Here is a 25986-nt window from a genome sequence, read left to right as displayed (position 1 = left end):
AAATATCATGTACTTAGGAAGCAAAAGCAGTGGCCACTGTAGAGATGCTGAGCTGTCACTGTTGGAGAGGCCCGATCCTTAGTACAGAGTGCTCCAAATATCCCTGAGCTGTGTTCCAAAATTAAGGGTAACCTCTCCCTTTTTTAAAAGAAAAGTTTATTTTAGTCTAAAAGTCTAAAATCAATATCCAGATCCATTTCTTCTCAAATGCCACCTAAGTCAGGCTAAGAAGTTGTGGGATATCAAAGATACTTTTAAGTTGAAAAACAATAAAAGCAAGTTCTAAGTGAATTAAAGTATGTTTTAAGAAAACTGGCTATTTTTAAAGGCAAACTATTTTAAAACAACCTCTTCATCTTATACCAAAACTTCTGGCCATTTCAGTGCTTTACTAACTGATGACAGTGCTGGGAAAGTCATGATGTGCCTCAGTGCCACATCAGTCAAAAGGGATCACATCAATTCCTGATGTCTGTTACGTAATGAATTCAAAGAGCATTCACATAATTCATTCCATGTGATTTCTGTGAAGTGAGCAGGGCGGCTGCTGTTTTTCCCTTTCTACATATGTCAGAAGTAACTAAGAGTTATCTAAAGTCACACAATAGAGTGAAAGAGGTGGAACCAGAACCTAGATCGTGTGATTTCTGATTTACTGCTTTTTTCTGCCATATCACCTAAACTCCCTGGATTAAAGGATCTGTTAAGGTTTCCAAAGCTCTGAGAGCTAAATATAAAGAATGAATCCATGAGTTACATAATCACTGTAGAAATTTACATAAATGATTAATTCAGACTGAAGCTGTAAACTGCTAATCTTGGTTAAAGGCACTAAAGTCATTGAGAAATTAGCAGTCTAATTGTGATTCTGTAATTCTTGTTAAGCCTTCTTCCAGATTTTAGGAAGTAGCAGCTGTACCTTCCTGTACACTATTCAGAAGAGGAGTTTCTGAAGCTGGCGGTGAAATAAACACTCCCACAATCATCACTGTTGTATTAACTTCTAAAGTGACTCAAGTTTAAGTTGTTTTTAGCTTGATTAGAAATTAGAGCAGTTTTGCCAACAGAAAAAACCAGCAGAAGCTAAAAATAAACCAAGAAAAACTGGCAAGAGTTTAAGTACTTTCAAAAAACATCTTAAAGGCTGCATATATTCCCAGGCTTGTGTTAATTTAGGCTCTATTTCTAAAGCAGTGGGAAATTGCTAATGAATGAAAAACTTATATTAAGAGAGGACCTAACATCTATATTTGAAATTTTGCACAAAATTCCATATTCCAGGAGCTGTTTTTATTTCTATTGATTTCCCCATTTCAGTGATAGTGACACATATAATGTCACACTAACCACTGGAAACCTTTATCTTATTGATGATACAAAGGACTAAGGTAATTAGATATTTTTAAAGTACCCATCAATAAGGACAGGTTATATGATTCTGTAGGAAAACAAAGTACCTACTTATATTTATCAGACAATGATAATAGCTAAGTTTTACACTGCCTCTGTTATCCACCTGTATTATAAAGTGATGTTTCAGAGACAGATGGAAGGTAAATGCATTAAAAATATAAAAGCCAGGCTGATTTGGTTTTAAAACATAAGCACAAATATTTGTGGAGAAAATGAAAATCAACTATTTCAATATTCTCCTCTTTCTGTTTATCGCTAGTGGATGTAATTCCACAAACCTCTTTCTCAAACACAACCCCTAATGGATTTCAATATGAGCAATGGCAAAAACATCCTCTGTGGTTTTTCTTCTTCATCATTTTAGGTAACACTCTTTTCTACTCTCAAAGCCCTGTACTAAGATGTCCACCATGTTCACTAGCTGCTCTGCCTCCGTCTACCCAACCTCTCTGTGTGTACAAGTACCTGCCAACTCTACCATCAAGTCCCTGGTCTCGGCCCAGGCTATTTCAAATATGAGCCGTGTTTTCCATTTTCTGCTGGCCTTCTAGCTGCCTGTCTCCCTCATTCTAAAGCTATTTTCTTTGATAATATTTTATTGTACAATTCTTCAAAATCTTAGGAAATCAGAGTATATTCACATTAATGTTCAGAATACATACAGCATACTAGATTTGAGGTGATAAATTTAATCCTTTTTTAACACATTTTTATTAGCAAGGTCAATAAATTTATGAAATATCTGTTACATAGAGAGTTATTTATGTAAACACCCCTCCCCCAACCACCATAGTGAAACACCGTTAATCAGGATGTCTGTTCATGTGATAATTCTCCCTTTAATACAGCCATTTAAAATGCTACAAGAAACAATAAGCTCCTCAACAAGGATTTATAAACAATCACTCTTGAATTCCTTAAAAAAGGAAACAGACGCTATGCTGACGCACAAACACTTAAAAAAAAAAACAGAGTTTAAAAATAGAACAGCACTGCCCTATAGATCAAAAATTGTTCAAAAGATTTTTTTAAAAGTTAAAACACCCGAACTGAGCTTATATAGGACACAAACTCCAAAGAGATCTAATGCAGTTTTTTGCAAATTTTCTATATGAGGGCATAAAATAACAGTAAGTACTTTAAAGAAAAATATCAACTGGCTTAAATTTTTTCAATACCATTTTCTTTAAAAGAGAAATTCACCATGCATGGGAAACACCTTTTCCCCACACTTCAGTATGAAAAGCTTTTATTTCCATATAATGTCAGTTCTGAAAGACCCCTACTGCAGTCATCTCATTTCTCGAAGAGAGACTATCAAAACCAGACATACCATATTTCTTCACCCATGTAGTTTTAAAGTCTCAATAATTAATTTATACTAAATTATTTCCTATAACTCTGTAACAGAAGTGAAATTCCTACTTTCATCTTCTGCTTTTTATGTATATTGCTTTGTGCTTTCTTACTGTAGGTAAAAGTCTCTTCACATCCTTACCAGATGCAGAATGATCCACCTAACTAGACAATTTCCCCCCACAACATTTCAGATGAATTCTGAAGTTCTGACGTAGTTAACGATTTATTGTATGTCCAGAAACACTGGACCTGAGGCACTATAAATTAGATCCCACATAAAACCCTGTGGCAATTCTTCTGAGCAACAGTTAAGCACCTTAGAGCAAACACCACCAATAAACTGACTTGATTTTGTTAAAAACTAAAATTATAATGACCAACATCTAAATATAAATGAAAATCTATGCATTAAAATAGAAGTTATCTATAGTCAGAATTTATTACCTATTTCAATAAGAAAAAAAACTGTACTCTGACTATATCTTCGTAGTAGACCTGTGTTTGCCCAGAAGTGAACAAGTTGTTTATATTACTGGCAATTCAAACCAAGCAAGTAATTCTCTATTTTTACTATTCAATATACATAATAAAAATTATATTCTAAAAATGAAAGAATTCATGAGTCACTGTAACATGGTAGAAAGTATACTCTTTCAAGAGTCAAGAAACCTAATTTCTAATCCTCTTTCTGCAATTAACTGATATGATTTCTGGCAAATCACAAACTTCAGGGGCCTTCGATTTTGGTCTATAAAGTGAAGGATTGATCATCTAAGGTCTATAGCTCTGTTTCATAAATTACTGTTAAAACACCTGAGTGATCAAGCTGGTTGAAGCCACAATGAAGTCTGAATTAAGTAAGGTTAAACAAGTTTTCTGTTTTTCATGACAATGTCTGAAAGTAGTGCTCATTAGTTATTGGATTTTTCTCATTTATTACAGCCAATGTCTTTTATTACAACTCTATACAATGTAATAAAAATATGCAAGTTAAATTTTAGTTTTTATTTCAGTGTAAGCCACAACTTGTACTGTATGTTCTCTGAAAAAATACCTATCAACCAACTGAACCAAAATTAAATAGAGCAGACCAACAGTTCTTTAAACAAATAGCTGATCTATTATCATTGTAGTGAGGACTAAGAGTCCATCTGAGCTGGAAAAGACCTTAAAAAATAGCTGCTTTCATGTTTTACAAGTTCATACATGGTCTATTAAAAACACATTCTATATTGCCAGTAATACATGTCACAGACCTTACAGAAGTCAAATAAGCTAATAATTAATACTTATTATTAACCGTACCGTGTGTACGGTAAATCACAATTCATGAAAGATGCTTATGGGTTTTAGTTACACTAGCAATATATTTATGACATAAATTAAAATATTCAATTAAGCTTCAAAATAAGATAGAAAAGAAAAATGTCAAGAAACTTAGCTACAACACTTGTGAACCCAATAGTGTGGGGCTTTTTATTCCTCAAGAAATTAATGAAAGGAATTTTTTAAAAAACTTTAACATTTTAAAAAAGTAAAAAATCTTGTCAATTTAAATTTGAATACACCTAACTTTGCAAAGTTCTATAAATTAAGTGTTTTATATTAACTAGAAATAAAACCATTTAAGTTATTCTATTCAAAAGCTAAAAATTAATGTAAATGAGAGCAACTATCAAAAGTAATAAAACACCATAGCAAAAGTACTGTGTCTACAGACATGGCTAGCATTGTGTACGTTAAGGAGAAAAGACTGCCAAGACTGAAGAAAAACTATCAAGCTATGCGTGTTCTAGTTTTGCTTGTTTTTAAGTGTCCTCATTTAATAAATAAATAAAAGGCACAGTCCCGCGAAAAAAAAAAATTTAATTGCAGTTCTATAACTGCTTATTAATAATCATAAGTCAGTTCTGTGAAATAAAGCAAGCAGTAAAGAAAATTTTTATCATTAACAATAGGAGTTTTAAAGAAACAATTATATTAAAAATTCTGAAATTTGAAAATATTTTCCAAATCAATACCACTGACTTGTGATAGTAAACACTAGTAAGTCTTCTTTAGCACCTGCCACTTGTATTGCTCTACAGAAAGGAAAAAAAGAAAGAACTTCTGCCTCACACAGATAAGAATCTAAGGATTAATTCTACTCTAAATAGTCTAAGAACCCAAAACAAAGGTACTTAAAATAAAACGATGAATAGTTTAGAATGCTTATGATAAAAAGTTCTTCCAAGACACAAAAATCAGAATAATGTGGCAAGAAGAATAACCTGAACCTTTATAACCTTAAAAATTCCTTCAGAAGTTAGCAAAGAAATAACTTTTTTACAACTACATATTTCAGGTAATGAATAAAAACATTTTTTAAGCTGTATTCTAGATCTTAAAGAAGCTGATGGTCATCAACTAAATAGATAGGTCATATTAATTACTGAAAATTGTGCCTCTCAAAATAAGTTTCATATGTAAAAAAAGATGACGGAATAATCTATTTTTCATGTAGAATCCTCGGCAGCTTATTTAAATTCTCTGTACTTTATTTTTTATTTTTGGTCAGTAAAATGAATACACTGACTACAGAAGTTTCTAGGTGAAAAATCAATAGTAAAATTGGAATCCCAGAGTCTTCTTTCATTATATTCAACATGTTTCAGTTACTGCCTGCTACTACCAAATGGTATATGCTTAAAGAGCCCAAACTGCTTTTAAAATTAGCCTATGGAAAACACTATTATTTCACTATGGAAAAGACTAGCAAAAGAACTACCAAATTCAACTGGTGCCAGAATAGTTTCCAGAGAAAACGGAGAACCCATTTGAAGGACTTTAAAAACTGGAGAAATTTCCCCAGAAACACACATATCCTAGAGACAGAAATATACTTAAGCAAAAAGTTTGGGGATGGAAGTTAACTTACACATTCAACTATTTAAGAATAGCACTTGTAAGAGTTGTGTTTGATTTTATATGTCTTTGTAATAAAAGCATTCTTTGAAAATAAGTTTACATTTCTAAAGAGCTTTCACATATAATATTTCATTTATTCTTTCCAACAATATTCTAAGACAGCTGTTGTGATGTTGATTTTTGAGATGAAAACTAAGGTTCTAAAACCTTAAGGAACTGTGATAGAGTGAAGGTGTGAATCTAAATTCAGTGAGTGCTCTTTCCACAGTACTTTACAATCGTCAAACTTCCTACTATGTAGGGAAGTTGAAGAACACTGGATTATCATGTTACTTTATTAGAAGAAATAAAATTACTTTAAAAAATTGATCATTATATTTGTTCCTTACTCTCAAACACTATATTTGATGTAGCCTATTTAAAGACAAACATGTCTCAACCCCCTAGGAATCCTCCAGACTCCTGTCTGTCTCTAAAAATTGCCCTGCTAAGGTGAAATTGTTCTCTAAATAACATCAGTTGTAAAAAGCAAAACATACTGAAAACTTAAATGACTCCCAGGATTGCTAAATTTGATAAATTTCAGGAATGGAAATTAAGAAACAGCAATGCTGTATATATAATGTACTACCAGCACAATTTTGGTAATGGATATCAATTAGAATTTTTACTGACTTTATAATCTCAGTAATGAAAAAAAAAAAAGAGGTAAAGGAGTAAAAAGATTTTTAGACCCTAATGATGACTGATTTATCACTACTTTTAGTCTTGTTTCTGCCACTGTCTAACTGGGTAAATTTAGCCCAGTAACTTTATTTATAACTCTGGTTGCAAAGTTAAAAGTAACATATGTAAATGTGGTAGAAAGATTATAAAATTTCAAAGAAATATAAAGTGACGGTATTTTTAGTCAGAGGAAAATGAACTCTGATAATGCGGAGGTCTTTTTTGCTGTCAGTTTGCTTTCTATTTTAGGCATAATGACCTGTGCAGCAAAGAAAAATCAGCTTGAAGCAGGAGAATAAAAGCGACAGGCAAGTTCATACTTCTTACCTGCGTACATATGGTATGTGAGCCTCTCTATAAGTTTAATAACAGTTCCTGCTTTGATAATTGGAATTCCAGCTTTGGGCTGCACGTTTTCTTCAAATATGATATTTTCTTCAGAGTCAGGCTCTGCAAATCTATAAACATCAGCACTAGGGAGCCTCATCTGCTCCTCCTTTTCTTCCTGTAGCATTGTCACATCAAGCATCCTTTCCAGTGTACTCCGGTACTGTAAAGATATTAACGCTGCCATCCAATTGTTTTTCTCTTCAGCTGACTTGGCAGAAAATATAACGCTATTTTCATCTTTTAAAATTATTTCAAAAGCATGCTTGTACTCATTGGTGTCATCTTTGTCATTAATTTGTACCTTTCTCATAAAAAACTTTTCTTTAAGACGATATTCTGCATTGCTAGCACCAGGAAGTCTTGGCTGCCCATGATTTGATTTACAGCAAATCATTAAGCCATCAAAGAGAAATATGTGTCTCTCATGTTTGGCTCCTACACGTGTAAGAGTTCCTTCCATTATAAACTCATTGCAACACTGTCCAATGTCTTTTCCCTCCCAACCATCAATATTCTTCTGAATTTCGTTCATTTTCTTGATTGCTAGTTGTTTCCCCTTCATTTGCTGACTATAAAACCGACATGCAGATTCACTAGGATAAAGGAAAAAACATGGTTAGTACAAAGATGACAGGGAATCTATAATTCATGTAAATAAATGACAGTGCAAAAGTATATTTTAAAAAGTTGCACTGAGGTTTTCACTATTTCTCCAAATATATTAGTGTTAAAAAACTGCACAGTTTTGGAAACTAAAGCAACACAGTGGAGACATTTTTTAGTGCTCTAAAAAGAACAACTGACTATTGACAAAATTCTACCCTATAAATTTAGCTACAGAATGATTATTTCTACCATGGCTATGAAATATTTAGAATGACAAGTATTAAAAAGTAGCCCAATATAGTGAAAAAAAAAGAAAGATTAAAAAATTTATCTAGAAATGCTTAAGTAGACAATACCTAAAGATAAAAACCATGTATATATTATAATTAGGAAGCTGGAAGCATATTATCTGAATTAATGCCTTGAGTTACATAATCCCTAAAATAAAAGACACTACTAATTTTACTTTGACAGAACAATGATGTTGACATAAGTCTACCCAATACATGTTGCTCTGTCTCTCCTTTAGCTTACCAGCGGACTCTCAGGAGGTCTTGTCTGGGAGTATGCAAGGAAAATGAACAAATATGAAAGGTTTTTCAAACAATAACAAGTTCTCTTGGCTTTGATGTCACTTCCTCTGAAAGACCAAGCTTGTCACTAAAAGTATTTTCTTCATTGTTTACTTGAGGAGGGAACTGGGATCCCTGAATTGATACCACAATATTCAGGGTGAAAAGGAAGATTACAAAAAAAGTGAAAATATTCACCTCAGTCTTCGTTTTGCAAGACTTTTAGAACATATTTTTTCCATACCACTCTGAACATTAAGCAAAGCTGTTATTGCTTGTTTCAAACATTCCTTGTCTTCTTGATCTTCACTCTTTTCTTCTAACTGCTGCAAAGTAAAAAGTGACAAATCTGAATTAGCAGAACAGTTCTGGCCAAAAAAAATAATAATCCCATTTTATTTAAGGATAAAGATAACATTGATTAACTCTTTCTACCACAATAAAAATTTTAAACCTGTCATAAAATATATTTTATTTATTTATTTGGCTGTGCCAGGCGTGCATGCGGGATCTTAGTCCTCTGACCAGGGATCAAACCCGGGCCCCCTGCATTGGGAGTGTGGAGACTTAACCACTGGACCGCCAGGGAAGTCCCTATTATTCTTTTTAGAAGTCTTTTTCTTCCTTTATATTACTATCCATACTATCCATGCAACAAAGTTTTCTACATTTAAAAAAAATGTAGAAACAGTGTTAACAGATGTCACACCTTCTGACAGGCAAGTAATGTGCAGCTTCTCAGATAAATATTATTGAAAGGAAATGAGGGACATAAATTATCATTTTACTATCATAGGTCTTGGCACCGCAGTAGACACACAGACGAGATTTTTTTTTGAAGTGTGTAATTTGGTCTTAGATTTCTGATTCCCACATTATGGTTGTAAGCAATGGAATGCCGAGGAAGATAAATATACAGATAAGGATGCAATATAATGGAGAGGAAGTTGAAGACACAAAACATAAGATCAAAATTTGACTCTACTTTCTGTGTGAACTTGGGGCAAATTACTTGACTTATGAGCCCCGCTTTTCCTATCTGTCAAATGAGGCTTATAAAACGCCTGCTTTGCCTATTTTATGGGATTGTTATTAAAAATGAAAGCACTTTGTAAATGGTAACATATAATATAGGTGTAAGTTGCTTTCCTTTGTCGTTCTACTACAGAATTAACATTGGTATCATGAAGAACTTTGTTAGTATTCACATGTTAAGATTTTGAGTAAAACTAGGAATATACATGTTAGTGAAACTCAAGCACATTTTCAATTAGTGGCTAAAGATACCACATGTGCCAGACAGAAAGTCTGTACTTAAGAATTGAGTCATCAATAACTACTAATCATCAATGCAACTAGGTGGTGGTAATTCAAGCAAGCAATTAACTGAGGTATGACTGACAGTAAGTGACAATAATTCAGTAACCTTATAAATCTCTTTGTGGCCACCAAAAGGAAAAGTTAAGAAATAACATTTATTAATAAAGCTTTCATGCAACATTTAAGAACATTTACTCTCTGTCATAAAGGAAAAAGACTTGAGAAATAAAACCATAAAAAATAGTAATTTACAAAGGTTTACTTTTCAGAGCTTCATTATCCATTAGTATTTTAAGAACTTTGTTCTTGGAGAGGTTATCTCTTAAAGATTAATGATAAATTCCTTTTTTGCTTCAACTGATACAGGTTATACACACACACACACACACACATACACACACACACGTGTGTACTGATGACCTATGAAAAGTAAACATATTCTTACTCAATGCTCCAATTTTTATGAAAAAATTTGCTTAAAATATCTTAATGCTCAAATATTCCAGAAGTAATAAATATATTGTAATATCTATTTAACAATCAGGTTTTATTATTCAGATTTCTTATCCATTATTTAAAACTCACTGAGGCATAATCTGTACTCTTTAGAAAAATATCCAGTCTCATTTGTGTTAAGTAAAACAAAAATCTATTCACATAATTTCCAACAAAAAAGGGTTGGGGGAGGGAGACAGTTGCTAAAGGATAAGAGACTTAAAAATAGCTACCTTACAAAAAATATGCAAATACCTTTTACTCATAGTATTTCTCTTCACCATGGCCAGCTAGATTAAAGAAAGCCAATGGCCAAGTGTTCATAAAGAAAGATACTAGGTTTTTAGTTAACGGATATTTATGGTAGGCTGAAGGCTGGACTCTGGGTAATCTCTAAAAGTATCTTCCATCTCTATGATTCTAAACTATTTACCTCTCGTATGGAAGAATTTTTGGAGACAAATAAAATATTACCATAAACTTTATCAAGTTTAGGCTTCAAAGGCAGCAGACAGTCTAACACTGATGAAAGCAATATTCAGTAAGAAAGGGCAAAATTCTAGATGGTTTAATAAAAGTACCACTAAAGAGTAAACTACTTCACTGAGTTGTTTCAGAATTTAATCTCTCAATATTCAAGTCAATATGATACAAAGCAAAAAGAAAAAAAGAGTTGACACTAACAACAGAATATTATTGAGTCCTTTTACATTCTATCCTTTGATATTTTTAATATTATTAATTCAGGCAAACATACCTAAAGTCATACAAAACACACAATTCTAACACAGAAAGAACTCTGAAAGTAACAAATCCATTTAGACATGCATTTGATTTTCTATTCTAAAGATGTTTCAAGTTTCTGGGTCATTTATCATTAACTATAGCATTTCACATACAGGATATACTGGGTATCTCAAAAATATTTTTAATATATTTTAAAAGCACAAACCCAAAGTCTATTTTAAAAACCATAAAACTTTACTGATGAAATAATTTTTAAATGTAATATTTACCTTCACAGCATTAGTCAAGCATCTAAAACAAATTTCAATGTAATAAATGACCTGCCTTATAAGCATTCTTTGCTTCTTTTACTTAACATAGCTGATTTAAACAGGGCATTGGTGCAGAATAATTCAAGCTAACCACCATCAAAGGGGTGGCTTATTGTTGCTACAGAAACAAAGCAATGGCAATTAATATGTAAATGAGACTCCACAAAGCAGCATCCTCTTGTTACCAAAGTGATATTCAATACCATGCCTTTCATGGGTGCCTATTTAATAACATTATGTAACAGCAACAATTTAATTTTACAAATGCTGTTTACTAAATAGTTTAAAAAATTATCAAGTCCTGATATTACATTGCCGTATATGAGAATGTATTTAAACTTACCCAGAGCATCATATTCTAAAGCACAATGGTAAATCATACGATCTATAGAGATGATAAAATTCACATTTTCAAAAGAAAGGAGTCACTTTTACCAGTAATTTTTTGTTTTTTTTGGGGGGGTCCTTTCGAAATAAGTAGAAGGGGCAGTAGTCAATATGGTATATTGCATGCCCAAAGGAAACCCTGCGAGATAAATTTAAGAAGCTTTAAACTGGAAGAAGACAGGAGACAAATAAAACTCAAGATTGGTTTACACATAAAAAAATAAAGTGTTGTACGTGATGCAATTTATATGAGTTCAACTAATTCACGAACATATAATGGCTCCTCTCTTTAAAAACAAACTTGAATCCATATGCTTTTATTTCTAGAAATTAGTTTTCTCCAACAAGAAATACTATAGAATAAAGGAACTGCCATTTACTTAATGATGGAGGCAGGCAGGACCAGAACCCAGGATTCCCAACTCTCAGTCCTTTTCAATATACTACCCAAAGAACTGAAATGACTTGAAATACTTGTTTAGAAAATATTCACCAAATAAAACCTATTCCATTCAAATAGGTAAAATGCAGTACACAAGGATGACAAAATATATAATCAAGAAACAGTAAAACTAAATTGCTGTGCTGAACACCTGAAACTTTCACAATATTATAAATCAACTGACTTCAATAAAAAAAATTTTTTAAAAGAAATATACACTATAATTGTCTAAGATTTGGAACATAAAGATTTATCTTTATCTTAAATATTGTGTACATATATAAGAATTCATTACAAAATGTGAGAACACAAGCAAAGATAGGAATCATGAAGTAAATTTCATAACTAGCTCCTTCCTTTCCCCCAAATGTTATTTTTTGAGTTAAAGTGATTTCATATATGCAGATGATTCTCCTAAAATATATAAAATTTCAACCAGTATGTGATGTTAATGATATTAACAGAATTCAGTCTTCTTTTACTTAACCCTTATTTTCCCCCAAGACAAGCAAGGAGATGACCATTACCAAGGTGGTATATAATACATGAAATAAATAGTATAACACTATAAATAATCCATAATTGTAATTTAAATGAAACAATATCTTTATTAAATTAGCCAAGGGTTGAAAATATAAAAGTGAAATCTTAAAATATAAATTATAACCTGACTTACAGTTCACTATTAGGAAATAAAAGCAAAATTCTCTAAGTTTTTAAGGAAAGTCACAAGTTTCATTGAGATAATTAAATGGTCTTTCGTACACTTTTAGAAACTATTTAGAATATTAATAGTAGCTGAATGAAACTCAAAAGGGCAGATCTACAGGGGAAGCCAGTGAAGTTCCAATCAGAATTAATTTAACAAATATTTAATTAACCATCCATTATTTATAAGTAATGAAAATATGACGGTGAGCAAGCCAAATCTGGTCACTGCTGTTAGAGCTTAGAGTGTAAAAGAGAAGACAGATGAATGACAAAGTGCTATAATGGGGAAAATATAGGGCACTCTGGAAATACACAGCAAGGGCCTCTGACTTAATAAAGGGAGAGATGATAGCAAGGAAGGCTTCCAGAAGGAAATGACTATAAGGTTTGAAGGGTAAGAATGGTTTAACTATGGGGAAACAGAGGTACAAAAAATGTATTAGGAAGAAGAAACAGCATGTGTAATCAGAGTTATTCAGGACCAAGGCTGAGAGAAACTGGCTGAAGAGTAGAACCTGGTGGCTGGGAAGGATGGGGGTAGGGAGAGGCAAGGAGTCAAGATGTTGGAGAAGTCAACAGGCACCAAGTCAGGACTGCAAGCCTTATTAGGAACTTGAACATTAACCTGTGTCAATGTGGAGCCATTAAGGGTTTTAAGCTAGCGACTAAGGTGACCAAATTTGCATTTTAGAAAGATGGCTTTGGTTTGGTTACCCAGGAAACGGCAAATGGAGGGGGTGAGGATGGGAAAGGCAAGACTGAAGGGAGATGAGATGATCATGGCCCTCATAGAGTACTGAGAGGAAAGGAACAGAAGATGAATCCAAAAGATCCTTTTCAAGAATGAAAAGGACTTACTTGGTGACGAAGTGGATGTGATGTGGAGAATGACAGAGAAGAGTTGAGGACTTCCAGGTTTCTATTCTGAGTAAACCAGATGGATAGTAGGAGCACTTCACTGAGTGAATGAGTGCAGAAAGAATAGTTTTGCTGGGAAAGATAAGGAGTTCTCAAGAAAGTGAACTTTATTTGTTTACACAATAAAGAAGCAGAGTAGTTCAAAAGATAGCTGGACAATAAACAGTCTACATTTCCCCATTTCCTTTTTCATTCCCCTCTCTTCATTGAATCTCTTTAATCCTATTGAGACCAGCAAAATTCCTGATTTTCTTCATGCTGCTAAAAGTAACCTTGGGTGTGACAGGTTTCTTACCTGATAGCAAAGGGGTCACTGCTTTTCTAGATAAACTTCAGGAGTAAATGATAGGATGGGAGTGGGGGAGGAGAAGGGTGTGATAGGGTTGAGGACACACTACTCCCCAATTTGGCACCTTGGCATACTGAATATTTTAAGTTGAAGGAGTCTGAGAAAACAGCAGGAGGGAGGGAGGGAGGTCAGTGACCTCCCTGGTTCTGTTTTGTCAAGCTCCTTCAGTTTAAAACACTCAATATGCCAAGGTTCCTGTGTCATGTAAAACTTACATTAAATAAATCTGTATGCTTTTCTCCTGTTAATCTTTGTCAGTTTCATTTTCAGACCTAGCCAGAGACTCTAAGAGGGTTGAGGAAAAAACTTTCTCCCCTACAGGTGCTTGGGAGCAGAAATAATTTGAAAAAACAAACAAACAAAAAAAGCATATTTTAACAGAGAACACTGTGGCATGTAAATTATAGCTCAATAAAGCTGTTTTTATAAAGTAATAATTTAAAGCTGTTAGCTAAATATCTGCTCTTCAACATTCTGTATACTGTACCTATCAGAGTATCTTCTCTCTTAAAATGGGCTTTTAATGGTTTTAGCAATCAGACTGATGGTAAGTTCAATTTCTAGTCTGAAATGTGCAATTACCAAAGAAATCATATGACAAGATTTTATGGTTTTAAAAAGTAAATGGCATCATTAAAATATTTACAGCAATACTTTATCTACTGAGATTTCAAATATTAATTTTAAAAATATTCGACCAAAAGAAGGGAAAACAAAAGATATTTATTGTTGATTCAGTGAGTTTAAAGTTTGTAATTAAAAAAATTTTTTTAAATACTAGCTGAAGTTTATAGTTATTTTATATAGTTTTTTTGGGGTTTCTTAAATTAATTAAAATGGGGGGCTTCCCTGGTGGCACAGTGGTTGAGAATCCGCCTGCCGATGCAGGGGACACAGGTTCGTGCCCCGGTCTGGGAAGATCCCACATGCCGTGGAGCGGCTGGGCCCGTGAGCCATGGCCACTGAGCCTGTGCGTCCGGGGCCTGTGCTCCACAGCAGGAGAGGCCACACAGTGAGAGGCCTGCGTACAACAACAACAACAACAACAAAAAGGGTATTTATAATTTTTATTATAAAAGTTTACAAAATACTTAAAAGTAGACAGAATAAAATGATGAATACTCATATACTTCATCCGTATTTGGCAGTTTTTAAGATTTTGCTAAATTGGCTTTATCCATCCTCTTTTGTCTTTCTTTGCTATCCAGACAGGTGGAAAATTGCAATTAATATAAACATTTAAATATATATAATAGGAATTAAAACTGTCTATGAAAAAGTTTTTCAGTATATATGATCAAAAGAATGATAAGAGACAGGGGCCTTCCCTGGTGGTGCAGTGGTTAAGAATCCGCCTGCCAGTGCCGGGGACATGGGTTCAAGCCCTGGTCTGGGAAGATCCCACGAGCCACAACTACTGAGCCTGTGCACCACAACTACTGAAGCCCATGTGCCTAGAGCCTGTGTTCTGCAACAAGAGAAGCCACCGCAGTGAGAAGCCCGTGCACCTCAATGAAGAGTAGGCCCCTGCTCGCAGCAACTAGAGAAAGCCCTCACACGGCAACGAAGACCCAATGCAGCCAAAAATAAAATAATAAATTTATGAAAAAAAAGAATGATAGAGACAGATAATGATAAAAGTATTATTTACTATTATCTATTAATTACCAGTTAAATATTAGAGTATTAGAAATTCTGAAAACTTTTATTTTTTTAAGATTTTTTTAAAAATATGGACCATTTTTTAAAGTCTTTATTGAATTTGTTACAGTATTGCTTCTGTTTTGTTTTGTTTTTTTGGCTTTGAGGCATGTGGGATCTTAGCTCCCTGACCAGGGATCGAACCCACACCCCCGGCAATGGAAGGCAAAGTCTTAACCACTGGACCACCAGGGAAGTCCCTGGAAACTTTTTAAAATAGAGAAGCACTTAATGAAAGAAAAGATCTTACACCTTAAAAAAAGAAAGAAAAAAAAAAGAAAGAAACTGCACTATAACTGAAAGGCCAAAATGCTGGTGAATAACGTTACCAAGTTCCTTTCATTGTGACTTAGAAACACTTTTTTACAGTAAGGCCAAATTTATTTTTATTTTTAGCTTTTTAAAGAAAAAGAGAGAGTTTGGTGAATTTCCAGCTAAAAAAGGGGAAAAAAAATTGAATACCACAATGTTTATTTGATGAAGAAGTCATAACACAACAGTAAAAAAAGTAAAACAAGGAAATATGTTTCTAAGTATCACTATTATGTTTTCAGATTGCAACAATCCTAGATAATTGTAAAAAGTTTTTAGAGTTCCTGCTAATTGGATTAAATTTGTGTACTGTTTCTGTATGGGAATATTTTAAGCTCAAGCATGTCATCTAGGTGAGGAAAAAGATAAAGGATGATCTAAGAACAAGTAAAGCAATTAAAAAATAATCAATGCAACTGATTTTTAAACATGCTCAATATTCCAACTGTATTTTAAACAGGATCCAGCTACTTGTATCTTTAAATCTATTAGAATACATTTTCTAACATTAGCAGCTCTCTTGCCTACTTGTGGAATATGAGTTGCAGTCCTTCACTGTACCCCCTTCCTATTGTTACAGACAGCAAAGCCATAACAAATACTGAAGAAGAGCTATAAAAATACAAGAACTTCCAGTAATGATGGTGAAGTGAAGAAGTCTTGAGAACCCTCTGTAGATAACAATTATTCAATCTAAACAAGAGATTAAAAATATTTATAGGCACTGGAAAACATCTGAAAGAAAGCATAAGCCAGAAATATATTGCTCTTGAAAAGCTGCAACTAGAAAGTGTACACTTGTGGGATTAGGGCTTTCTCCAACCTCTCATGATGACAGTGAGGAAGAAGGAGAGGAGAAGAGGAGCTTTACAGACTAGAGATGAAGAGAGCAGAATTTAAAAGGAAACTGAAGGGGGAAATCTGGAAGTGAATGAATTGAAGCAAGGTTGAGACACAAAATCTGAGAATAAACTCTACCCAAATGCCTGGCTGACTCCTAAACTCTGCATGCATGAAAAGACCCCAGGGAGTCCAGCAAAAAAGTAGGCAGAGACCAAAGAGGAATCTATTCTTGAAAGACAGCTGTAATGGATAAGTTCTGCTTTTTTTTTTTTTTTTTTGCGGTATGCGGGCCTCTCACTGTTGTGGCCTCTCCCATTGCGGAGCACAGGCTGCGGACGCGCAGGCGCAGCGGCCATGGCTCACGGGTCCAGCCGCTCCGCGGCATGTGGGATCCTCCCGGACCAGGGCACGAACCCGTGTCCCCTGCATCGGCAGGCGGACTCTCAACCACTGCGCCACCAGGGAAGCCCAGTTCTGCTTTTTTTAAACTGAGTTTATTTCCCAACTGTACAAAGCTCAGAGAGCAGAAAGCTGAAGACTTACTGGTTTAAGGTGCCAGGGAATAGAGCCTGAGGCTGGCAGAGTGGCTGGAAATTAAGGGGGAATCTCCAGGTGTAAGGGAACCAGAGACTGTGCCCCCAAATTTGAACACTATCTCTGCCCAAACATTTAGTCTGTCAAATCATACATGTGTAAGGAAGACAGGAAAGAGTCAAGCTAAAAAAGCAGCATATGGAAATCCTAAAAAGTGATACAGAGATATTAGCTGCTGCACAACACAGAAGAGACAAATTTGCAATTGAGTCCAGAAAAGTTAACTGTCTACTACTAGAGTAAAAACCCAACAATCCAAAACAAAACAAAAACCAAAACCCACAAAGGGAACCCCAGAAATCCTGAACACAACAGAATCCAGAGTTGTTAACTAGCAAAAATACTGGGAAAATGTGACCCATATTCGAGGAAAAAAACCCAGTTAATAGAAACTGACTCCAAGCGGCCCAGATGGGGGGTTTGGGAAAGACTTCAAAGTAGCTTTTGTGATCATATTCAAAAAATCAAAGGAAAACATTGTCTTATTGAGTGGACAGATAGGGAGTCTCTAGAAACTATAAAACAAAATCCAAATGGAAATTCTAGAGTAAGTATAGTAACTAACAATTCTATTGACAGATCAATAGAAATTACCACTCTGAAGAACAAAGATTTAAGAAAAATGAACAGTCTCGGAGATCTGTGGGACAACATAAAGTAGTTCTACATACATGTAATACGAGTTCCAGAAAGAGGAAATGACAGAAAAATGGCAGAAAATGCAGTAATGTAAAAGCAAGTTAAAATCTGAAAGGTGAAATGAGTTTGAAACTTTAAACAGGAAATCAACCCTAAAAAAATGTTAGGATAATCTCATTTATGGAATAAAATACCTTTCAAAACCATCTCTCTTTTCTTATCAGAGAAAAAAAATCACCAAAACTATGAATGTTTCTCACAGCAGTTTAGTTGATTTAAAATTTTAAAGCTGGAGTAATGTATTAGTCAGCTATTTGTTTATAATGGCTCCTGAATTATACTATTCTATGTTTAACTTTGGGCATTCAACATCTGTGGTCAGATATGATACCACTTAGCTCACTGCTTTGAGCCCATGGTTTCTGGAAAAGAATTTCTAAATTTAGAAAGCTAGTTCAAAGGAATGGAAGCTAGACAGACTTCTTCTGGACTTATTTTTATGATACTCAGAGAAAAGATATGTTTTCTAAATCTCCTCTTATTGCTGGTATTAAGCATCAGCTCATGGGCAGTATAAAAGAATGGTCTGAAGGATACAGCAATTAAACCAGACGCAGAACATGAAAAAAGTAGATAAAACATTATCTAGAGTAGAAGATGTTTGATACTTGTCCAGCTCCCAAACTGAAAAAGCAACAAACCAAAGCTATTAACAAATGCATACAAGATACCTGTAGTAGGGGTCTGCAGAGCATGTTTCTTTACAAAGAGTTTCTGGTGCACTATGTGAAGGCCATTAGTGGGTGTTTAAAGTGAATGATGTAGCACAATTTATATTTCCCTTTTCCAATTTGTTTTATATACTGAAAAAAAAAAACTACTTTGGGAGGAAAAATGTCTCTTACTTTTAACACTTCTCACTTCTTGAGCCTAAGTTTCCCACTCACTGCACCATTCAGTTCTAAGTTCTTATCTGTAACCCTTTCCCACAGTTCTGTACTTAAGCATTTGGAGCTATAATTTTGGCAGTATTTATGATGCTAAGGGGAAATGTTAAGGACCATTCTTCAAGTCAGTCAGTACACAAAATCTAGGAATATTAGAAAATTTAATGTTAAATTTTAACATATAGCAAGTGTCTAACCATATGAACATTCAGATTAAAGTCTTTAGTGTCTCTTATTTTCTAAAGTAAAGCTTGTGATCAACACAAGCACTGCACTGTTATAACGAATTAACATCCACTAAAATATTTACTATTCCATTGGTTCTTAATTTAATCTTACCTAAAAACAGAGGGTTGTTGTGATGTGTTAAAATTAAACCTGGACATGTTTCTCTCAATTATTTTCCTAATCTCGTACTTGCATTATCAATGAAACCTAAGGAAGGTATGGAGGTTTTAAGTGTTAAATTTTCTATTATTTTTTCATTTAAGGGAAAGCATACACGATAACCCCAACCTCAGTTATGTACATGTAGTCTTATTCAGAAGATTGTTAGTAATTTTGAATTCCCATGAGTTTTTAGCTGCTTATAATCCACCTATTTGAAAAATACTGCAATTGTTGGCTTTTCACTAGATCTTTGCTGGACTGAAATTAAATGTTAAAATCTAAGATCAGGAGGAAATGATAAATTGGCCCATGCAAAAAATATATTTTTATGGGTTTAAGAAAGCCAATATACACTGGAGAATCGGAAAAACAAATTGAATTTAATTTTTATAGTATACCAAAAACTAACTGTAATGGGTTGAATTGTGTTCCCCAAAAAAGTTCTACACATGGTACCTGTGAACATAATTTTATTTGAAAATTGGGTCTTGGGTTTCCCTGGTGGCGCAATGGTTAAGAGTCTGCCTGCCAATGCAGGGGACATGGGTTCGAGCCCTGGTCCGGAAGGATCCCACATACCGCGAAGCAGCTAAGCCCATGCACCACAACTACTGAGCCTGTGCTCTACAGCCCGCAAGCCACAACTACTGAGCCCATGTGCCACAACTACTGAAGCCCACGTACCTAGAGCCCGCGCTCCACAACAAGAGAAGCCACCGCAATGAGAAGCCCGCGCACCACAACAAAGATTAACCCTCACTCGCTGCAACGGGAGAAAGCCTGTGCGCAGCAATGAAGACCCAACACAGCCAAAAATAAATAAATTTAATAAATTTTTTTTAAAAAAAGAAAATTGGGTCTTTGCAGATATAATCAAGTTGAGATGAGGTCACACTGGATTACAGTGGGTCCTACATCCACTGACTTGGCATTTTATGAGAAAAGAAAGAGATTTGGATGCAGAGGTAACAGAGAAGAATGTGAAGATATGAAGAAAGTGATGTGAAGATGGAGGCAAAGATTGAAATGAAGGCATTTATAAGTCAAGGGATGCCAAGGATTGCTGGGATACAGCAGAAGCCAAGAAAAGGCAGTAAGGATTCTTCCCTAGAGACTTTATAAAGAGTATGGCCCTGCCAACACCCTAATTTTGGACTTTTTGTCTCCAGAACTGTGAAAGAATTAATTTCTGTTGTTTTTAAGCCACTCAGTCTGTGGTGCTTTGCTCTAGCAGCCCTTGGAAACTAACACACTAATGCACAAATAACAATATAGATTTGAACCTGATTTTTTAAAATGAGGGAGACTTACTTTCCCCTAGGTTATATGTACCCAGCATATTGCAAAGAGAACAGGTAATTTTCTAGGGAACTGATGGCTCAAAATCACCCTGGATGATTTTTTTTCTAACATTTGTCTGAGTATACGGTGAGAGGATAAAATAATATATCTAAAGAACAAAGAAAAAGTTAACATTTTTGCTGAACTGAACAATGTACTGATTTGGTAACCTTCAAAATACTGGTCAACATATTTACTTAGCCCCAAGAAACAACTCTAAATTGGTTTAATGAAGCAAATTAAACTTCACATAGGAAAATCACATTACTGGAACAATGAGGTTTTCAAAAGGACACAAAGGAAGTTTTTTTTTTGTTTTTTTGTTTTTTTTAACTTCATAAAAATTAACTTTAATGTGAAAAAAAATCAAAGGTTCCAAAGACTTGACTGCAAACTAACTTGCTGGCGGGGGTAGGGAAGGGGGGGAAGTATTTCTTTTTTCCAGTTTCAGTGGCATTAAAGTCATACTATTAATAACTAAACTTTTATTTTCTCAATTTGTAAAGTTGAAGGCATTCTAAGTTTCCAAAGTAAATGTAATTATATACATAATATGTATATATGTAATATATAAGTAATTATATATGTAATTATATTTACAGTTAAACTATTCCTACAAATATAAAACATTTATAGGAATTATAAGGAAAACTTACTTTATTTTTGCTATTCATTTTTTTTTTTTTTTTGTGGTACGCAGGCCTCTCACTGTTGTGGCCTCTCCTGTTGCGGAGCATAGGCTCCGGACACGCAGGCTCAGCAGCCATGGCTCACAGGCCCAGCTGCTCCATGGCATGTGGGATCTTCCTGGACCAGGGTACGAACCCGTGTCCCCTGCATTGGTAGGAGGACTCTCAACCACTGCACCACCAGGGAAGCCCCTTTGCTATTCATTTTTTAACAAGCATTTATGGAATGTCTAAGTGCCAAACACCACTAGGCATGAGAATTCAAAGATACATAGGGCTCAGTTCCATTCTTTATGGAGTATACAGTCTAATGACAAGGTAGACAGTAAAAATGGGACATGTTCTATAAAGAGATACGAAGAGAATAAAGGAGCTTAGTCAAAGGATCAGCCTAGGAAACCAAGGGAAACTTGATGGAGAACCAACATTTGAACAAACTCTTTGACAGTCAGGAATTTTTCAGATGAAAGGGGAAGGTAGAAATAGAAGAGAATTTCCAGGAAAATAGAAAAAAAAAAGATATGGAATCCTGAACAGATTTGACATATCCAGAGCTGCTCGGAAATTTTTTAGGTAAGTAACATCAAGTACTGAGAGACAAGGCCGGAGAGAGGCTAAAGAATTTAGACTTTGTGTCCCACTTCACAGGGCACCAACTGCACTTTTCAAACTGGGAGTTCCAAAGACCATATAGGAAACTGCTACAGTAACCCAGGAAAGACATGCTGAGGGTCTGGACTAAGGCAGTGTCAGTGGAATGGGAGAATAGACTGGATTCCAGAATCATTTCTGGAATCAAATCATGATGCTCTGCTAATAAGGGACTGAGAAGAATCAAAGATGGTACTGAGGCTTCTGGTGAAGGGATCTGAGCTGATCAACAAATAAATGGAATACAAATTTGGGCAGGCAGGAGAAGTGGGGAAGTGGTGAAAGGTGAAGGTAGTAAAATGTTAGTTTAAGATATCTGCAAGACAAGAAGAAAATTTTCTAGTAATGACAATACTCAGTATTTATATTTTTTACTGCATATGAAGTACTTTTACATATGTTCTCTTGGTTGACAGAACAACCCAGTGAGATAAGAGCATTTCACAGATAAGAAAACCAGAGCTCAAAAGGTGAGGTGACTTATTACAGGCTACTCAGCTAGTAGGCTACCAGGCTAGAGTCAGAAAAAAAAAAATCAGAGTCCTATCTAGTCTTTCAAAAGCCACTCCATGCCATAGATAAATTATGGTTAGTTTCCAATTGTCATTGATGTCTTAGCATTTTGTTGCTTCCCATTGAGCTGATTTTATTTAATCATTGTTGAGTCCAGAATCACCTAGTCCACACTGGCACTTGAAGTTATGACAATACCCAGAAAAAAAAAATTTAGAGTTAGTGAGAATCACATTACTGGAAAAAATCTTAGACCATTAAGTGTTAGAAGGTCTTTCAGTTCTTCTGATGGAGGAAAATTCTATGATAGGTTCCCAAAGTAACCTCCAGAAATACATTACAGTTTCAAAGGGTTCCATGGTCTAATTAATTTGGGAATTAATTGCTTTAGATTGTTTTATTGCACAATTTCACAAAGCCTTTAATATTCTAACGTACACTGAAAATTTCTAGGAGTATAATTAAGGATACAGTGTTCCCCAAACGTATCTGACCACTGAACATTTCTCCCAAACATTTTTTTCTTTTTGGCTGCACTGCATGGCTTGTAGGATCTTAGTTCCCCAGCCAGGGATTGAAGCCAGACCCTCAGCAGTGAGAGCATGGAGTCCTAACCACTGGACCGCCAGGGAATTCCTTCACCCAAACTTTTAATTTAGAGTATCTTATGGGACTAGCATTCTATAGAATACACTTTGAAATACTGCTCAATAAAACTATTTAAGGAACATACCAACAAATACAAATTAAAGATAATAAATATAAACAGTACATTAGTGCTGAGGGAATGTAGAATAAAAAGGAGGGATGACAAATTGGTGGAATTAATTGGGCAAAGTTTCCTGCTCAATATACTGTTAATTTTGCAATGAAATTTAGGCAGTAATATGAACTAGGAATACATGTGCTTACCAGTAGAAATCTTTTAAATTGCTGATTGATGCAATTATACAATAAAAATTGGGGGGACTTCCCTGGTGGTGCAGTAGTTAAGAATCCGCCTGCCAATTCAGGGGACTCAGGTTCGAGCCCTGGTCTGGGAAGATCCCACATGCTGTGGGGCAACTAAGCTCAAGCGCCACAATTACTGAGCCTGAACTCTAGAGCCCATGAGACACAACTACTGAGCCCACGTGCTGCAACTACTGAAGCCCATGTGCCCAGAGCCCATGCTCTGCAACAAGAGGAGCCACCGCAATGAGAAGCCTGCACACAGCAACAGAGTAGCCCACGCTTGCCACAACTAGAGAAAGCCTGTGCACAGCAATGAAGACCTAACACAGCCAAAAATAAATGAATTAATTTAATTTTAAAAAGTTTTATTACCATATAATTTTTAAAAATTTAATTGCCTATACTTCAGGGAGTATATAATTTCTCTTATACTATTAAGATGGTTAAGTTTTATAGTCTTCTGAAACTTCATCAAATCTTCTTGTCCTTACTTATTAATTAATGACTGCTTCAAGGTTTCATATGGCCTTTAATCCATCAGAATTTCATTGTACTCTCAGGTAAAAATCTCATTATTACAGATTCCATTATGAGGAAGGGATCTATATAATAAACTTGTTTGCAAATGCCCCATTCTGAGGTTATGATTTGTCATAATGAATTTTTATAAAGAATGATTTTACACACCAAACGCTTCCTCTTGATTATCCTCTTAAAATAATCATCCTATATTACCGAAGACCATAAATGGTATTCTGTTTGCAGCCTAGAACAGAGAGCTAAGAGCTCCATAATTCTGCCTGGTGATCAAGTCCTTTAACTTCCTTAGTCCTTTCCTACTTCAAACATTCCTACTTAACAAATCTAACTGAACTCCAAATTACTATAATGTAGAGAGACCTGGGAAAATGGAAGGAAAAATGTAAGATCTGAGTTTCTCCAGTTTAGTACATTCAGGCTTTCTATTCGTTCATTGATTCATTATAGAGAGCCTTCATGTACTCCTGCAAACCATAAATCTGATTTCTAATAATACATGCTTCATAACAAAATCATGATATTAAATAGAATTTTTCTTTAATAAAACATTCTTTTAAAAACTAAAGAAATAATAATAGTATTAATGCATGTCTTATTTTGTATTTATGGGGTTAGTTCATTAAATAGAATATCTTTATTATCTCATTCATTATTTAAAATTTTTGAAAAAAATTTGATCTTTTTTAGGACATATTATCCATAATCCAAAGCAGACATCATTAGATACATAAGATATTTAAAAGTAAATCACCTGGAGCTACACTATTGAATTATAATTTATACAGACTAAGGTTCCCTTTTCCCTAGTTAATTTCAGTGCATAATAGGAAAAGAGGGGAAAAAAAGCACAACGCTTTCTTTTTGGGGCTTTTAAAATTGAGTATTTTAATCAAATGGGAAATTTTTACTAGGATTACTATAGTTCACTGCTTCTAAAGTTAACAGTAAGCAGTTTTATAGACACAGTTGCAAACTTAAGCTATGAAAATTAGGTGATTAATCTTCTCCATTAATTTGGCATTATCTCCACACTGGTTCCTTATCTAAGTCCCTGAATCTGCTGAGGTCCCAAAATGGAGACTTGGATGCATAAATACAAGGTTGTTTCCAAACATTCAACCATGTAAACAAAAAGTAAGGGCACAAGATAAAAATATCTGATGATTGCTTTAAAATTTACTATTGAAACTGGAGAAAATATGCCACTCTTCTGTAGATTCATTTACATTTGCTTCTTAACTAGAAAAAGAAAATAGATACAGACATGTTCATGAGCGCTCACATAATGATTCACAAATGAACTGGTAAAAAACTGTAACACACCTGAATATTTTATAAGTAGAAGAAAGTTTTCTTACCTTCAGAAGTTCAAAATAATGTAGACAGTGGTAAACAGGGGCTAGAAGTAGCCTGGGTAAAACATACTGAACAGCTTCTTTGAAACCTTCGCCTATTGACTAGAAAACAAAGTGATTTAATTTTTAAGTTTACTTTTCAGACATCATATACCTTGATCTAAAAACTACTATACCTGTAAATAGAGTGCCGCTCCAGGCTTTGATAACTGACTAAGGAAACGATCATGAAAACCAGGTCGTAAAATATCTCGAGCATATGATTCATATGGATCAAATGCCAGTTCCTTAGAAAATAAAGAAGGCAAAACATAAATAATCTTTCTCCAAGGTAAAGTATAAATGACCTACCACCATAAACACAAAAAGACTAAATTATAGGCACACCTATGCCTGCACAATTATATATTTCTTTTAAAGCCTCTAAACAGAATTACATTGCTATTAATTTTAACAGAATAAACCTAATATTCTCAACTAAGAAAGTAAATCAATTCTTTCTGATGAGTAATGGGATTCTTATATGTTATGACACCTCTCATGAAAGGGTTCTAGTAGAGTATTATCAACAAATATACTCAAAAGAATGGGGGCATTTTTAGATCTGGAAAACTAAGTGTAGCCTGAATAATAAAGAACATAGATATCCACAACCAGGTAAAGTATAAACATTTAGAATATTGGTGCCAAACATTTATTTTCTCATGGTTATTTCTTGTTCATAGACTGACTTACACATTCTGCAAGCCAGAGGTAATTGTTTATATCATCTAAAATTCATTGGCACATTTTTCACAAAACAATTAAATAAAAATTTAATCCGAATTGCCAAAAAATTTTACCATCATCAATCATTAATAAACT

General features: G+C 34.4%; 1 protein-coding gene across 6 annotated transcripts in view; it reads right to left on the bottom strand.

Moving 5' to 3' along the window:
- Positions 1-25986, bottom strand: part of SOS1 (SOS Ras/Rac guanine nucleotide exchange factor 1) — a 156226-nt gene that overhangs the window by 34823 nt on the left and 95417 nt on the right. For all 6 annotated transcript variants that reach the window (XM_067007727.1, XM_067007728.1, XM_059078807.2 and 3 more), the window contains 4 exons: positions 25299-25409; positions 25126-25224; positions 8172-8299; positions 6733-7388 (listed from right to left, as the gene is read on the bottom strand). In XM_067007727.1, the coding sequence (XP_066863828.1) occupies positions 6733-7388; positions 8172-8299; positions 25126-25224; positions 25299-25409 (994 nt within the window). The remainder of the gene's footprint in view (positions 1-6732; positions 7389-8171; positions 8300-25125; positions 25225-25298; positions 25410-25986) is intronic.

Source organism: Kogia breviceps, chromosome 11, assembly GCF_026419965.1.
Source record: "Kogia breviceps isolate mKogBre1 chromosome 11, mKogBre1 haplotype 1, whole genome shotgun sequence".
NCBI lineage: Eukaryota > Metazoa > Chordata > Mammalia > Artiodactyla > Physeteridae > Kogia > Kogia breviceps.
Note: the sequence above shows the minus strand (reverse complement) of the source record. Positions and strands in the feature narration are given on the sequence as shown.